At 68.3% G+C, this 16714-nt stretch overlaps 1 protein-coding gene and 1 long non-coding RNA gene across 4 annotated transcripts; one reads left to right on the forward strand and one right to left on the reverse strand.

Moving 5' to 3' along the window:
* Positions 1–4027: 4027 nt before the first annotated feature.
* On the reverse strand, positions 4028–8483 carry HRH3 (histamine receptor H3). Of its 2 annotated transcripts, XM_035705584.2 has the most exons (4): positions 8219–8483; positions 7102–7268; positions 5639–6036; positions 4028–5536 (listed from the first exon to the last, which is right to left on the reverse strand). In XM_035705584.2, the coding sequence occupies exons 1-4, from the start codon at positions 8466–8468 to the stop codon at positions 5116–5118; spliced, it is 1236 nt and encodes a 411-aa protein (XP_035561477.1). In that variant the 5' UTR covers positions 8469–8483; the 3' UTR covers positions 4028–5115. The 2 variants fall into 2 exon arrangements, with proteins under 2 accessions (XP_035561477.1, XP_025326391.1); XM_025470606.3 differs by having other exon boundaries at positions 4028–6036.
* Positions 8484–9201: 718 nt separating this feature from the next.
* LOC112674227 (uncharacterized) lies at positions 9202–15045 on the forward strand. Of its 2 annotated transcripts, none has more exons than XR_003145336.3 (3): positions 9202–12860; positions 13303–13367; positions 14841–15045. It is a non-coding gene; the product is annotated as an uncharacterized LOC112674227 (long non-coding RNA). The 2 variants fall into 2 exon arrangements; XR_007405464.1 differs by having other exon boundaries at positions 14844–15045.
* The last annotated feature ends 1669 nt before the right edge of the window (positions 15046–16714 follow it).

Genomic DNA, 16714 nt, shown 5'->3' on the forward strand with positions numbered 1-16714 from the left:
ATTATTTTACTAAGTAATTAATTCACTTCCCCCATTTTTTATTAGTCGGAGACACAGGCCTCCCACGGGCAGGAACGACCGGTTGCCCCCGAGCCGGGGGGATGCCGGCCTGGGCCGGGTATTGCTGGACAAGACCTCTTCCATGCGCTGCACAACCTCTTCTTGTGCCAGCTGTAGGAAGGAAAGGGCGTTCGGTGACTCATGAACAGAAAGGTCCAGGCGCTAGCTTTAGGCAGGGCTGGATCCAGGCGCTCAGACGACGGCACCAGGAAGCTGCCTCCTCTCAGCCTTGGATTAGCCCTTCCTCCGCCTTGGCCGTGCTCCTCCTGAGGGGGGCTCAGCGAGGACCGCCTCGGAGGCCACCAGCCAGCACCCCAGCTGCAGGGGACACCTGCTTCCCAGATCCCAGCCCGAGCCCCAGGCCGGCACAGCCCTCCGGCTGGGCTGGGCACGCACACCGCCCCCACCTACCGCGGCGGTTCTGAGCGAACCCGCTGGACTGAGGGGTAGTGGTTCCCCAAAGAAGAAGGGGCAGCGCGGTCAGACTCCCTGGACATCGTCAGGAGCGTGCGTGCGCCTTCCGAGGGGGCAGGAGCCCGGGCGGTGGGCTGGGGCCGCACCGGGAAGGTGGCCCCGCGGGCTGAGGCTTGGGAAGGTGGTCACGGGAGGAAACCAGCACCCACTCAGCCACTCACAGTTGTGTGACCTCGGGCCGCTCACTCGGCCTCTCTGTGTCCCAGTGTCCTCACCTGTAAAAGGGCAGGAGTGCCACACGCGCGTGAGGCCCCGTGAGCGCAGATGAGAAGCGGGTTCACAGGCGCCTGGGGTGCAGCGAGTGCAAAACGCGGGGAGCCGGTCCAGTTCAGCCTGAGCACGCCCCTGGGCCGGGCACCGTGGCCACCCTCCTTCGTGGCCTCTCCAGCCTCCGGCCTGCCCCTTCCCCGGTCCTGCCGGGCTGGAGTCAGAGTTCCTGCCTCCGTCCACCCCGCCACTCGCCCTCACATGTCCTCCAGACGAAACTCTGGCCCCTCTGGGGCTTGCCTGACCCTCCACCCCAAGCCCTGCTCTGGGATGGTCCCATGCAGCTCTGGTCACCAGACGGGCCAGAGGCCTGGAGGGCCAGTCCCCCGGGTGTCAGGCGCCAAGTGTCCTCCATCCTCTGCGGCCCTGGGCAGGGGCGGGGGGCCAGTCCTAGCCAGCCTCGGATCCTGGGCTGCTTTCCCCTCTGAGGAAGGAAGGGAGGGAGGGAGGGAGGGAGGGAGGGAGGGAGGGCAGGGAACAGGGTGAGCCCTCCAGGTCCCAGGGCGGCGGCGCCTGCAGCTAGCACCTTGCTGTGGGGGGCGGGAGGCCCAGGCCAGCACAGCGCTGCCCACCGGGGGCACCGGGCGTTCCTGTAACAATGGGCGGGCAGAGCCAGTGCCCCGGCAGGGCCTCAGCGATGTCTGCTCCCGCATCGCCCCCTGTCCCCCGCGCCGGGACTGACCCCATTCTGCAGAGGGAGAAACTGAGGCCCAGGAGCCGCTGCCTGGCCCCTCAGACCGACTGGACAGGAAGGAGGGTGGGCGAGGTGCCCCGATGGGTCCCTGGCTTCAGTCCCAGCCTCCACACAGACCTGCTGGGCAAGCCATGGCGGTCCCTGCCCCCGGCCTCAGTTTCTCCTCCAAACCCACTTCCTGCCTTCCTGCCTGCCCCGGGCAATTGGGCATGGGGCCCCCCACCTCCACAGCCCAGCTCGTCTCCCCCCCCTTCTCTCCTCTGCTTGCTGGCTCCGCAGGGGTGACTTCTCCCGGCTGCTTGCACACCACACAGCAGAGAGCCACCGACTGAGGCCTGGGCCCCAGGCTCCCGGAACCCCTTCCCGACAGCACGGTCCCCGCGGTGCCCGGGGGGATCCCAGAGGAAGGGGGAGATGGACTCCTGGCCCCCCAGCCCACTGGGTTCGGGGCCTGGGGTGTCGCCCGGCCCCTGGAGCCCTGGCCCCTGCACCTGCAGAGCTGGATGCGCCCCCCCTGTGGGCCAGCTGCGAGGACTGAGCGTGCTCCAGCACATGGTGGAAAGGCTCTTGGCAGCCACGGGTGTAAGCACGGGGCGGGGGCGGCGGAGGACAGACGGCCACGCGGCTCCCCCACACGTCAGGGCTCCAGAGCCCGGCCTCAGCGCCCCAGCTGTCGTGGCCCTGGCTGCCCCAAGGAAACATGGGGCGACCTGCCTTCTGTAGAAAGGTGGGGGTTGCCGGCACAGCACCCTAAAAATGCAAGGTCTTCACCGCAGCCTGGGAGGGACCCCCACCCAGCACATGCCCAGAGCCGGTTCCCGGGCCACCCCTTATCCTGCACGCTCTGCCTTCGACCCGCGGCCTCTTGGGGAGCGCCCCTTGGGGTCAGAGTGTTCAGGAGACCAATGAGTGACACAGGGTCCCCGCCCACCGCCCGCAGGTCCTCCCCCCGCCCATCCCCATCGGTGTCCTGCAGTCCTCGTTCCGCGGGAGTGGCCCCGCTTGTCCGCAGGCTGTTGATGGGCGGCCCAGCGGCCCAGCACCCCCTCGGCCCGGCACACAGTAGGTGCTCAACAAACAGCAGCGGCTGGCGTGGGCGACCTCGCGGAGCCCCCCCCCCTCCCGCCGGCGCCGGCTCCCCGCCCCCCTCCACCCGCGCGGCCCTCGGAGGAGAAAGGCCCCTTGGCGTGTTTGTTTGCTGCAGGACTCAGGCCCAATAGACTCGGTGGCTTTCTTCTCTCCTCCTCCGTCCTCACGCAGGAGCTCGGGAGCAGCGGTTTCCAGAGATTGAAGACAAAATTGCTTGAAAGCCTGCGCTTTTATCTCCAATTTGTAGCCATTTAGCAGGGCCGGGCGGAGGGGCGGCCAGGGCTCCGGCTGTGCTGCTGGCGCGGAGGACGGGGTCCTCGGCCTTCCCCAGGGGGCTCCGAGCGGTGGCGACGGTCGCCCGCGGGGTGGGGGCGGGGGCCAGCCCGCGCTCTGGGCCCCGCAGACGGCGGCACCCACGGTCCCTGCCACCCCGTCCCCTGCTGCGCCCGCCCCAACCTGTGCCCCCGAGGGCGGCCCCCGGGCTCGGCCCTCCCGCTGGCCACTGAGGGGGACCACGGGGCACCCTGCCTCGGCCACGGGGGCCCCTGGCGGCGGAGGGAGATAGTGCAGGGAAGGGGGCCCGACGAGGATCCGAGGGAGTTTTCTGGGGCGTTTGGAAAATGAAGGTGCAGACACAGCTGTGGGGTGAGAGGGGTCGGGAGGAGGAAGGCTTTGAAATGTTGCTGCGAACAGCTTCGCTCTGCAGCGGCGAGAATGAGAGTTTGCTGACCTGCATCTGGGGGCTGGAGAGGGCCCCGCGGCATCTGCTGTCAGAGCGTCACGAGACAGGCTCTGTCTGCCGTGGGACCCGAGGCTGTGGTCAGAATCCTGCGGAAGCAGTTCCAACGTGGGGGGAGAGAACCTGCCGCCAGGGGAGGGAGGGCTCTAGTGCTGGAAAGGAAGGAAGGCTTCCCGGAGGAGGTGGCTTCTGGCCCACCCAAGTTAGTGTCTCCCCTAAGCTGTGCTGCTCTTGTCCCCTTCCTGCACGGACTCTGAGCACCTGGGCTGGGAGCAGTGTCTGCCCCCTCCGTGGAGCCTGCAGGGACTGACCGTTGGACTGTGCTCACGCCCTCCCACCCAAGGGGCCTCCCCTCCTTGGGCCCATCCCTTCCTCTCCCCCCCGTTGAACTCTGCTCCAGTCCTCACGCCTCCTGGCGGCTCCCCAGGTGGAAGATCATGGCCAAGACAGATGAGAACCCCGGTCCTGGGGGGTGGGCAGGCTGCACGGGGTGGGGGGGCCCTCCTAGCACCAGGTCACCTGCCTGAACAGGGGTGCGTGGGGGGGCACTGCTGGGAGGGGCGCCGGCCCCGGATCCGAATCAAACCTTGTATGACAGGCCAGGTGGTCCTTCTTCCCCACCTGCTCCTCATGCCCTGCTGGGTGGTCCCGTGTCTCCCTGAAGTACAGGAGCGCAGCCCGCCCCCCCAAGGAATCCTCAGGAATCAGCACCAATAAAAAAATACACTTTACTGTGACCTCGAAGTCTGCAGGGCAGCGCAGCGGGCACGCGGGGAGCGGAGCATGCAGAGCGCCGACGGGGTGCACAGGACGTGGCGAACGAACGGCCCCTCCACTGGGCACGCCCCGGGGACCCCGGTCTCCTCGGGCTGCCCTGCAGAAGCCTCGGGACCCTCGGGACATGGCCAGTCCCCCTCCCACCCCTCAGCCCAAGGAAGCTGGTCGAGCAGGTGGGGCGGGAGGGGCAGCCTCTGGACAAGCAGGCGTCCGGGACTCCGGCCGCTCTCGGAGCCGCCAGTCAGGGCTCAGCACCCCGAGCCCGGGGGCGGGGTGGGCAGAAGCAGCTGGCGCAGCTCAGCCGGAAGCAGCAGCGCGAGGAAGGAGGGCGTGGGAGCCCACACCTGCCAATCCAGCCCTGAGCTCCTCAGCAATTTTGTCTCTCTTGATTAAACAGCCAAGGAACATGGAGTTCACGGACGTGTTTTCTTCTTCATCTTCCTGAAACACCCAGAATGGAAGAGCAGAGAACGGCCGCGAGGTTCCCGGGGGGCACTCGACACTTTGGGGGCAGAGGGGGTCAGAGGCGGAGGGATGAAGTTGCTGGTGCCTGGGCTTGAGCAGGGAACACACAGCAGCGGAGCCAACGGCCCAGGCTCGTTTGGGGGGGGACAGTGTGCAGGTGTGCGCACGTGCGGGGGCAGACGCTGCGTCACTTGCTTCGGGAAGGACACCAAGCGGTAACTGTGCAAACGGTGGACACTGGCCGCCAGACCGTCTGTGGAGGGTGGGCAGCAGGGCGGGGATTGCTCCCCCTGGGGGGCAGCTAGCGTCTGGGGGCAGGGGAGGCGTCCACATTCCCATTCAGGCACAAGGGCCACCCTGGCCAGCCCGCCAAGCTGCCTCCACCGCAGGCAGATGGTCTAAGAGATGCTGCGCGGCATTTAGGGTGCGCTGCAGACAAGGCGTGGCCCCCTGGGGTGGCCGATGGCCAGGGGCCCGACCAGGAGACCAGAGCTGGGGGCGTGGCAGTGGGAGGGCCTCCCCGGCGGCCCCCCTGGCCGTGAAGGGCCGCTCACTTCCAGCAGCGCTCCAGGGAGCCGTGGGGCTGGATCTTGAGCTTCTGGGGGCAGAGCAGCTTGGTGAAGGCTCGTCGGAAACTGTAGTGGCAGAGGGGGTAGAGGACCGGGTTGACGGCCGAGTTGGCCCACAGCAGCCAGAAGGACGTCTCGTACCAGTAGTCAGGGACGCAGTGGCCGTGGCAGGCGGCCCGAATGATCATCAGGAGCGTGTACGGGGCCCAGCAGAGCCCGAAGATGCTCACGATGACGGCCAGCGACTTGGCCACCTTCTTGTCCCGCGACAGCCGGAAGCGCTGGGTGATGCTCTGGGACACCATCTTCATGCGCTTCTCCAGCGACGCGGAGGACGCCGACGGCTTGGAGCCCCGCTTGAGCGAGCGCGGCCGCTCTGCGCCCCGGGAGGAGCTGCCAGAGCTGGAGGTGGGTGAGGCCGCGGCGCCCCCGCCGCTGCCGCCCCCCAGGGCCGCCTCCCCGGCCTCGGCGCCAGGGGCTGCCTCGCCCACCCCGACCCCGTACCTGTGCAGCGGCACGGCCTCCCCTCGCCCCTTGTGCCAACAGCCCCAGCAGCCGGGCGCGGCCGGCGGCGGGGAGGGCTGGGCCTCGGGCGCGGGCTCGGGGTCACGCGCCCCGTCCAGCCGGACGCGGGTGCGCCTCTGGATGTTCAGGTAGATGCTCAGGTTGAAGAACGTGACGCTGAGGAAGGGCGTGAAGAACTCCAGCGTGGAGGCCGTGATGAGGAAGTACCAGTTGTAGAAGAACTCGGCGTAGCAGTGGCCCTCGGGGATGGAGCTGCCGCCGGACAGGTGCTCCCAGCTCAGGATGGCCGGGCCGTACAGCAGGAAGGCCAGCACCCACACCAGCACCATCTTCTGCACCGCCCGCCGGGTGTCGCCCTGCTGGGCCCGGTAGGACACCTGCCGTGGGACAGGCTGGGTCAGGAGGGAAGGGCACCAGGCCCTGCCGCAGCCACGGGGGCTGGGAGCGCCCCCCCTCCCCACGTCCCCCCTCCCCCCAGCAGCCTCTGGGCCTCTGTGCAGGGCCTGCCTCTCCTGCCCGCACGGATCCTGGGCTGGCCGATGCCCAGCACGCTCTCCTGCAGCCGGAGAGCCTCCCTCAGATCAACCCCAAACGCGACCCTTGGGCCAGTCTGCCTGGGTACGCCCCCAGCAGCTGTGAGCTCCCGAGAGTGTCTTGCCATTGTCCCCTGTGCCCTGAGTGCCCACCGGGGGCCAGGCTCTGTGCTGACCCCCTTTTGGATGTCTCAGCATCTCTGTTACTGTCCTCACTTTCCTGGTGGCTCAGGGAGGGAGGCGGAGACTGCAGGTGGATTGGCTCAAGGGGACAGAGCTGGGACGTGACCCCCACCCCACGCTCTGCCCTCTGTCCCATGGCCTCTCTAGACTAGGACACATGTGGCCCCCAGCAGAGGGCGCTCAGAGTGACCGTTAGAGCCACCAAGGAGGAGATGAGAGGGCAAAGGGGAGACCAGTGCTCCCATGGCTGCTGCCCTCGTGCCCCTATGGCTCTGACGTGGGAGGGCCGGGCAGTCCAGCGTCCCTAACTCAGGGTCACCACTCACACCAAGGGAAGCTTATGGGGCCAGAAGCTGATGCCTGACTTCCTGGTGTACCCTCGTGCACACACGCACATGCACACGTGTGTGTGTGGGGGTGCCACCAAAGGGCTCTGGCCCAGATCCTCCCTCAGCTCTCAGAGCTTTGGACCTGCTCCAGAGTAGAGGCTGAATCGTCCCCCTTCCTTCGGGAACAGCCGATGCCAGGTCCAGACAGCCCTCCTGCCTGTCCCCGGCTACTGAGTGGGCAGCTGGCCATAGAGGACCCAGTACATCAGGTGTGAGGCCAGCAAGCTCACCTGGCACCGCCCACAGCTAGGATATGGCCATCCTCTGTTGTGGCCACTCCCTGACCCCCCTCCCGTCCCCCCAGGACTGAGCAAGGGCAGCGGCATCCCAGACTCACAGCACGGGTGACCGACAGGAAGCGGTCGTAGCTGATGAGCACAATGTTGAAGACAGAGGAGGTGCACAGCAGATAGTCCACCACCAGCCACAGCTTGCAGAGACCCCGGCTAAAGGGCCAGCGGCCGGTCAGCACATAGGGCACATAGAGTGGGATGCAGAAGGCCCCTGCGGGAGAGGAGGGCCAGGGTGAGCCTGGGCTGGACGGGCGCCGGGGGTGAGCCGCACCGCGGCGGAGAGACGGGCAGGACCTGGGGGTCGCACAGTGGCCGCGTTCCTGGGACTCGCGACCCTTCCCTTGCCCTGCCCTCTGCCCTGTGCCTTAGGCGCAGCCTCTGCCCTGATACCGGCCCCCAAGCCCTGCCTAGCCTCGGGTCCCACTGGCATCCCTTGGACTCGGGGGCAGGAGGGAAGGCCCCGGGGTGGGGACCTCTGGGCACCGGACCTCCAGACTTCCGCCCGGTCCTCCCAGGCCCCAAAGGGGGGAAGGAGGATTTCCTCGCTCTCCTGCCCGCGGGACCCCAGCCCCATCCCCGCCTTTGGAGAGCCCTTGGGCGGCAGATCAGAAGCCACACGAGCCTTCCTCCCGGCTCAGGGGGCACGTGGCTGCCGCGCCAGCCGCTCCCACCGCCCAGCGTCTGGCAGACGCACCTAGCAGCCCCAACAGGTGTCTGGCGCTCGGCCCCTCCGCGCCCCGCCCCCAGGCCGGCAGCCGCGCGCGGACACGTGAGAGCGCGCTCCTGCGAGCATCCCCCCGCCCCCCCCCTCCGAGGACTCCCCACCCCGTCCCCGTCCCCTCCCCCACGCCTCCCCCGGCGCCCTCCGCACGTCCCGAGTCCGCCAGCAGCCTTTGTTTGGCTCCGGCGCAGGAGCCGGCGGCACCGGGGCCGCTGCGCCCCGCGCCCCCCGCGCCCCCCGCGCCCCCGCCCGCCGCCCGCCCCTCCCGAGGGCCGTCCCCGCCCGCCCGTCCCGCCGCGAGGCCGCGAACTCGGCCCGCGCCCCCGCCCCGCGCCCCGGCGCCCCCTCCCCAGCGGGGCCCCCCGGCGGGGCGTGCGCCCGAGCGGACGCGCCCCGGTCCACGCCCGGTGCCTGCCGGCCGCGCCGCGGGGGGGCTTTACCCACGAGGAAGTCGGAGATGGCGAGGTTGAGCAGGAAGAAGTTGTTCTGGGTGCGGAGGCTCGAGTCGGCCACGAAGGCGAGCATGACCAGCGCGTTGCCGAGCACCGTGGCCACGATGAGCAGCGCCATGAGCGCGGCCAGCACCGCGGTCCAGGCGGCCGAGAAGCCGCGCGCCCCGCCCGCAGCCGCCGCCTCGCCCGCCAGCGCCCCCGACGCGTTCAGCGGCCCGTCGGGCGGCGCGCGCTCCATGGCTCAGGCGGCGCCGGGGCGCGGGGCAGGGCGGCCGGGAGGGGCCCCGGCCCGGGAGCCTGGCGTCCGCGGGCCCTCGGCCCGGCCGGCTGCCCCGGGGGGTGCCCGGCGCATGGTCCGCGGACGCGGCCGGGGCGGGGCCGGGCACGGGGCGGGCGGCCCGGCGGCCCTGGAGCGGGGCGGGAGCGCGAGCGGCCGCCAGAGCGCCGGTGCGCCCCGAGTGCCGCGCGCAGCCGAGTGCGCCCCGCGCCCAGCCCGCCGCCCCCCGCCCCGCGCAGCGCCCCCGCCATTGGCTGCCGCCCGCGCCCCGCCCCCGGCCCGCCCCCGCCCCCGCCCCGCCCGGCGCCGGCAGCACCACGGACAGCGCCGCGTGCCCGCCCGGCCGCCGAGCCCAGCCCGGAGCGCACGGGGCTGGCGGGGGGCCCGGCCGGGCGGGCGCGGGGCGCGGGGCGCGGGGCGGGGGCGGGGGCGCGGGGGGCGGGGCGCGCCTGCTGCCCCGGGGCCGCTCGGCCCGCCCCGGCCTCGGCCCCGGCGACGCCTGCGGGCGGGCTGGGGCGCGGGGCGGCGGCGGGACCCGGCGGGGGGGCGCCTGCACCGCGCGGGGGAGCGCGCCCCGCGAGCCCCCTCCTCCTGTCGAGCTCAGCCCGCGGCTCGCGGCTCCGGCTCTGGGGGAGGAGAAAGGATGGGAGGGGTCTCCGAGGGCGGCAGCCCCGCGCCCGCTGCGGCCCCAGGCGCGCGGGGCTCTGGGTGTCAGCCTCCCCGCCGGCAGGGCCCGCGCGGGGTCTCGGGTGACCTGCAAGGCGCAGACAGTTGTGGAGTTACATAAGGGAAGATGGGGCGCCAGTGGACCCGGCCGGGAAGCCAGCGCGCCCCCCTCGGCTCCCGCGGCCCCAGGTCGGCGGCCAGAGGCCAGGGGTCCAGAGCTGGGCCCCGGGTCCCCTCCCCCCGGCCGCCAGCGCAGCGGGGCGGTCACTGCTGCAGGGACAGACGAGGTCACTGCGCTGAGGGCGCAGCCAAGGCAGCAGCTGCGGCGGCTGCGTTAGCGCCTGCAGGAGGGGGTGGGGGAGGAGAGGCGGCGGGAGGGAGCACCCCCTCCCCCCCAGACACACGCGGAGAGAGACAGGGTCAAGGACGGATTCGGCAGGAGACATTCACAGCGAGAGAGACAGATGCGCCCACACTCAGACACACAGACACCCACAGCCCGGGGAAACAGCCACCCAGCGTCAGGCTGGGGACCCACCGGCAGTTAGACACACAGGCAGACAGCAGACAGCCAGGGAACAGCGCCCGGGGGAGAGGAAAGCAGCGACTGCTCTGTCTCCAGCGGCGCACATCTGCGGAAGCCTCCAGGAGGACGGCGATGGGCGAGTGTGCATGGGGGTCGGGCAGCGAGGCCGGGGGAAGGGGCTGCCGTCCGGACGCCAGGCGCTGGCACAGGCGGGCGCCCCCGTGGCGTCCTGATGGTGCGAGGACCCAGCCCTTTCCCGGGCCCCAGGAGGTACTTAGGAAACTTTGGGAAGTGGGGGAGGCAGGTGCCCTCTAACCCTTCCCCGGAGCTGGTTGCTGCAGGAGACCCCAGGCCTTGGCCCCCCGGGACCCACTGTTCACGGCTTCTCGCAGCTCATCCTCCCCGAAGCCCTCCCTGCGCACCTGGCTGTACCCCTCCCCTCCAGAAGTGAGCCCGCTCCCCCTCACAGGCTCCCAGCCGACCCCGACCACACCCCAGTGAGCCTGGTGGGCAGCGCAGTGCAGGACCGGGCAGCTAGCTGGTGGGGACACAAGCCGTGTGGAGAGTTTCTGGAGCAGCCGGGCACCGCTGGACCCCATGGCTCCCATCAGCCAGGTTCTCCTGCACCTTCGGTCCTGGGTCAGGACTCAGTGTCCCCCACACTCAGCCGGCAGCTCCCTGCTGAGTGGACCCCCCCAGCCCTGTTCTTCCCCAACCACTCAAGGCAGGCTCTGGCCCGAGCGCTGTGTGGATGCCCTCACCCCTGGCCTTGGGAGATGGCATTTGGTGGGGGTGCTGACGGGGGGCTCTGGCCCTCTCTCACTAGCTGGGACCTCCTTTCCAGCCTCGGTGTCCCCATCTTGGAATGGGGACTGTGTGTTGCTTATCGTACAAGATGGAGGGCCAGGCCAAGGGCAAGTGTGCATAGAGAGCAGCCCCTCTGAAGTCTCTGTGAACCTGGCCACGGTTGTCCTTGTGGCCGGCAGTATTCTAGAGCCTTCCCTGGAGGTCTTTGGTCCCACAGCAGCTGGAGGGCGCATGGACTCAGTTCAGACCCTGGCACCGGGGGGCCAGCTGTATCACCCAAAAGAGTTATGTTTTTCTGAGTGTGGAGATCTTCCTTGGTAAGTTGAGGCCATCAGGAGACAGAAGGCCAGGGGGACCAAGTTTGAGGGTGACCATGGCCAAGGCTGGTGAGCGCCTCCTACTGGCATTTACATGCATGACCTCACTAACTCCCATCTGCCCTCAAAGGTGGGTAGGCTCGGAGGTCCCTTTGTAGAGCAGAGAAGCCACCTACCCAAGGTCACATGAGGCCACAGGCCCCTCACTCAATGGCCACACTCTTGGTCCAGCTCTAAGGTCAAGGCCCCTGAGGTCAGCCTTGACGTTGGCTGGACACATGCCTGATGTCCCCTGAGCTGGGCCCAACTTGGCCAAGGCAGTTTGGGGTGAATGAGGCAGGTCACCGTATGGCTATCACAGGATATCTTGCCGTGGGGGCTCTATCCCAAGAAGTGAGTACCCGGGTGCCTGGATGGCGGAGAACTTCCAAGACGCTGGGAAAGGCTGGCAAGGGCTGGGGACAAGCGTGCCCCTACTCCGGGCTCACCAAGGCCCTCGCAGAGTGGCTCGGGGCCCCAGTATCCATATTTGTTGAAACAGCTGGCGTTTGACGTGCCCGATGTCCACTCCAACGAAGAGACCATTGAGCAAACGCCGCATCCACGCAAACTCCAGGCAGATTAGCAAAACCAGATCCCCTGCAAACCCCTCACATAGGAGGTAGTTCACCCACTGATGGGCTGACTTGTTCATTCATCCACTCGACAAGGTTTGGCTGAGCACCTAGGAGATATGAGGCACTATACCAAGCTGTCCTAATGGAGGGAGGCCGGCCCCACACAGGATGCTCATGCGTGCGTCCGACAGTTGTCAGAAATGAAGCAGGGCGGGGATGGAGAGTGTTGCACCACCAGCCCTGGGGGTGCCACCCAGCTCTCCTTTCGAGAGAGTGTGGTGCAGGGGCAATACTGTTTGGATCCGCTGCTGACTCGGAGCTGAGGTGAGGCCCACGCCTTCCTGATGGGTGGGGCTCCCGGCAGCGGGTGGGACGTGTTGTGTGAGCCAGAACATGGCCCAGATGAGAACATCTAGATTCGGTGGCCGTGCCCAAATCGGAGGCTGGCTGGGGACCTGACCCATAAGGGCCAGAGGTGGAGACAAGGGCTCTGGGCTGCAGCCATGGGGATGGTCGAGTGACTGTGGGCCCCGATGTGAAGGGTCTTGTATCCCCAGAAGTGGCGTGACAGCACCGAGTGGTCACATCAGAGGCCATGTGTGGGCCAGGAGCATGGACTCCCGTCAGTCCAGGACCACCCGGCTCCTGCCACCTCCCAATGTGTGACCTGCCAGCAACAGAGACCGAGGCTGAGCCCCCAAATAGCACGTTCTTTGTGGATTACAAATTGGCACCTGGCGGCGGGCGGGCTACATTGGGCCCCCTCTGCACTGAAAGGTCTTCACAAACCTGCCCAGGTGTGGGCTTGTCCCCATGATCCAGGGCCTCACACAAGCCCGGTCCAGGCAAGGGAAGCCCGCCCAGCATGGCACCAGCCCAGGACCACCTCCCAGCCCGGGCCCCACTGGCTGCATTGCGCGCTGCACCATCGCTTCACAGGGCACGGGGACAGCAGGGCAATGCCCGCGAGGATGGGCGCCGCCCCCAGGACACAGCCTAGTGCATTGGAGGGTTTTACACGGCGCTGGGTTCCCAACGGGAGAAGAATGAGTGCGTGGACCCAGGGGCCCCCTGAGGAATTCGTGCCCCCCAGGCTCTGCGGGGTTCCAGGTCCCTCCCCCAAGGGCCCACTCTCAGCGGCAGACACGTGGAGAGCCCACTGGACTCAGCGTCCACTGCCCGGGGAGCAGCAGACGGTCGGCAGGAGGACCTGGGGCTGCTGGTACTCCGAGCTGCAGGGGGGACACGTGTGGAATTCAGGGCCCTCTGGTGCCGTGGTGCCCCCCGCGGGCCTGCAATGTGCCCGCACGGAGCCGCCACCCGGCCTAAGAAGGCAGTGACCAGGGCTCAGCCCCTCCGGAATGAGGATCGGGTCACACCCCCAGGCGGCCCCCAAGACCTGCAGAGGTGACAGCAGAGGGTAAGAGCAGAGGGGAGGAGGGGAGGGATGAGCCCCTGCTGAGCCCCGACAGTGGCTGTGATGCCGGGGCTGGTGTGCCTCCCCCCTTGGGGGTCCCCCTGGGAAGGGTGGCTGGAGAGCCCCGGACGAGGTCCTTGGTGCAGGGGAGACGACCAGCAGCACTCGGAGGGGTGCCACTCAGCTGTCCCTGCCCCAGAAAACCGAGGAGGGCAGGGCGGTGTCACAGCCCCGGCTGCTGCAACAGCGGGGACTCTAGGACAGCCTGACGCTGGGCTCCGTGGGCGGCTGGGCTGCTGGGGCAGCCGGGTCTGCACCCTGTCCTGTGGCCCACACCGCAGTCTGGGAGCCCCTCACCTGCTCCCGTTCCCCATCTTTCACGGGTGTCCCCACTCATCTCACGACCCTGAGTCCCATCTCTGTGTCTGCTCCCTGGACAACACAGGTCAACACAGGCCAGGTTCCAACTGGGAGAGGGCGGCCAGTGAGTCTCCACCGAGAAGGGCACACGTGAGTGAAGACCCACGGGAGGGGGCAGGGAGGTCGCCGCTGGGTGGGCTTCTGGACGGAACAGTGTCCTGGGCAGAGGGGCTGCAGGAGTATGGGACAGGGAGTGGGAGCTGGGGACAGGGAGTGGGAGCTGGGGACAGGGAGTGGGAGCGCGTGTCTGCGGCTGGAGCCCAGAGAGGGGAGGGTGTGGGGAGAGGCACATGTGCCACCCAGGATGGTGCTGGGGGACACCGTGGTGGCACCCACCCCTGCTTCGGTGCAGAGGGCGTCCGGCGGGTTGAGGGCAGAGGCCAAGGGGCAGGGGTGGGGAGGCTGCAGTCCTCCAGGCGAGGCGGTGGAGGCCAGCCGGGTGGCAGGGGAGCGGGGAGACCTGGCGGGATTCTGGGTGCCTCAGGCAGCTGCCCCACGAGGTGTGCGACAGAAAGGCCGAGGTCAAGGCTGACGTCAGGTCTTGGGTTCTGGTGGCTTGGAGGAGGGCGCGCAGCAGGGTGTGGGGGTGTGCAGGAAGAGCAGGCTGGGTGTGGTGGGGTGCTCTGACACCCGGCTGTGCCCCCGCTCCGGGCATCTGGAGGAGAGGTCCTCAGCCCCCTCGCCCGCCCGGCCCCAGCCCCGACCCTGCAGCCTGGCCCCGCGGCAGCCCGCCCGCCCCTCCTGAGTCTCGGGGTCAGAGGAGCTCCGTGCTGGGGAAACAAAGTTGGGTGCTGTCGGCGTCACACCAGCAGGACGCTGTCCCTTGTGTCCTGTGCTGTCACGGGGCAGCCTGGCTCTGCCATTAGCCACCCTCGCTGTGCTAGAAAACCCTTTCTCCTTCAACCAACTGCGTGCCCGGCGCTGTTCCTGCAGAGCTCGGCCCCGCGCGGGACGCGGCCCACTAATGAGGAATAATGAGCGAGCAGAGCCGCCGAGGTCCAGCTGCAGGGCAGTTGTCCTGCTAGTTCCGGCCCAGGCACATTTGCCAGCGCGCTTGTCAGGGCTCTGGGTCCGGTGCTGTGACACGTCTTCAGAGGAGCCACTGCTGTTTGCTTTCTCCTCCCGCAGGAGCTCATTTGAATATGGGAATGCAGATTTTTCTTTTTTTGTTCCTTGTCTTTTTTTTTTTTTTTCCTGGTGACATTCTGAGCCAGCTCCTAGTGCGTCCTGATGAGTTCAGGGCCCGGGTGTGATCAGAGGGTGGCTCTGGAGGCCACCAATTTGGAATAAATGCTGAGTCTGATTTCCCTCCCTTTAGGGACAGAGCTGAATTGGGCCCAGGTGGCAGGAAGGAGAGAGAGGACAGGAGAACCAGGGATTGTAGCTGCTGTAGTTTGGCTGCAGATGACAAAACCAGCTCAAAAAGGACGAAGGGAAAGGGGTGTTTATTGTTGCCTGTGATTGAAAAGTCCAGAGAGTAGGATTCAGACACAGCTGTATCCAGGAGCTCAGCAAACACCTGCTTCTGTCCATCCGTCCCTTCCGTGTATTCACTATTCCCAGCAGGCGGTGTCTCCCTGAGATCTCGCCCCGCTCAGGCTGCCGTCCTGTGCGCTCATTCACTCCGCGGGACCGAGGAGGGGCTGCCCACAGAAGCCCAGAAGGAGCCCCACTGGCCTGGCCCCGGGCAGGGTCGGCGGTAGCGCCTGACCTCGCAGCAGCTTGGGTCGGCACAGTTGGAACCCCGCCCCTGTGGACGGTAGAGGAAGAATGGCGGGGGGGGGGGGGGGGGGGAGCGTGGTGGGCAGGGAAGTGAAGTCGCCCCCTGCAGCTGCCCCGGGGTCGGGGGCCGGGGACCGGGGGGTGCCTCGGGCCCTTCCCCCGGTAGGGCCCCTGTCGCCAGTGCCCAAGGAGCCCAGGCGCGGTCCTGGGGGCAGGTGGGCCCCAAGAGCTCAGTGGGAGGCCCCCGGAGACCAAGCCCCTGGCGGGTTGGGGTCCTCGGCGGCAGCTGGGACCGCAGACAGAGCCTTCTCCCCGGGCACCGGGCATCGGCTGTGCGCACAGGGTGCAGACGGAGAAGAGGGAGCAGGGCCGTGAGGTGAGGGTGGCTCCGCTCCAGCAGCCCCAGCAGCCCCAGCAGCCCCAGCAGCCCCAGCAGCCCCAGCAGACCGCGCAGAGCCGGGCAGGTCTGCTCTGGGGACGCCTCCGGCTCGGCCTGCGGCCCTTCCTGGCCTACTTCTTGCTCGTCTGCAGCCTGCGCTGCCCGCTGAGGGGCTGGGTCACCCCAGCCCGCAGCCTGGTCAGCCGCCCCCAGGCACGCTCACGCCTCCGAGCCCCTCCTGCCTCAGCCTTCCTGGGGAGCCCCCTGCAGGGCCTTGGTCTCCCCTGGGGGAGCAGAGAAGCCGAGGGCGCGAGGACGCACACATGCAGATGTTCAGAGGCTGCAGAGAAGCCGCGGGTGTGCAGGGCTGGAGGGAGCGGGCCCTGACCCGGGCTCTGAAATGTCCTCACCGTGTGCTCTTTCCTCCGAGGAAGCAGCCTGGGTGGATATCAGACACGACCGGAGGGTAACGTCAGGAGGGCTCCCTGGAGGGGGTGCAGCCCGGAAGAGGTGGTCCCGGGGGCGTGTGGACGGCTGAGGGCAGAGGGGTAACAAACGCTCTCCTCTGAGGAGAGGGGCGCCCCACCTCCCAGGGAGGTGCCTGGATGTGCCCACCTCCCCGGGCTGGCTCGTAAGTAGCTGCCGAACCTGTGCAGGTTCCCTCTGGGGGCAAAAAAGGAATACGTGGTGGAGAAAATAGAAAACACAACTCAGACCGCGTCCACTGTGCCTCCTCTGGGGCCCTGGGTCGGGCTCCCCGTGGGCTGGCGTGGGGCCTTGGGACAGTCTGGAGGGCTCTGAATATGAATCTGGCCCCAAGAGTATTGGGCGGGGCCTCCGTGGTCGTGACCCAGCACAGGTCACACAGGCCACAGGTCATCTGGGCCTGGGGACCTGGACTAAGCACGCGCCATGACTCCCCAGCCAGTGCCGCCCCAGGGCCTTTGGACCGGAGCTCACTCCATCAGGCCCCAGTGGCAAACGTCAACCCCTGGGGTCGTCAGCCCGACAGAGGTGGGATCACAAGTCCGACCCAGGGCCCGGCTCTAGGCCTGTGCAGTGGGCCAGTCGGGGGGAGGGGAGCGTGCTGGGATGGTGCCCTGGGTTCTCTCCCACGGCGGCAGCGGCACCCCGACCCCGGAGCTCCCTGCCCAGGACCTGCCCCCCCCCTGCCCTGAGCCATGCCCTTGCCTGGCCTGCTGGCTGGCAGCTGGTCACTTGCTGGCTGCCGCCTGCCTGTTCTGGCAGGAGCATGGCTCTGCTCCACTCTCTCTGCCCAGCAGCGCCACCCTCGCAGCGCATCAGGTCCTGCCGAGGCATCTGGGGCTGACCGTCC

Source organism: Canis lupus, chromosome 24, assembly GCF_003254725.2.
Source record: "Canis lupus dingo isolate Sandy chromosome 24, ASM325472v2, whole genome shotgun sequence".
Classification (NCBI taxonomy): Eukaryota; Metazoa; Chordata; class Mammalia; order Carnivora; family Canidae; genus Canis; species Canis lupus.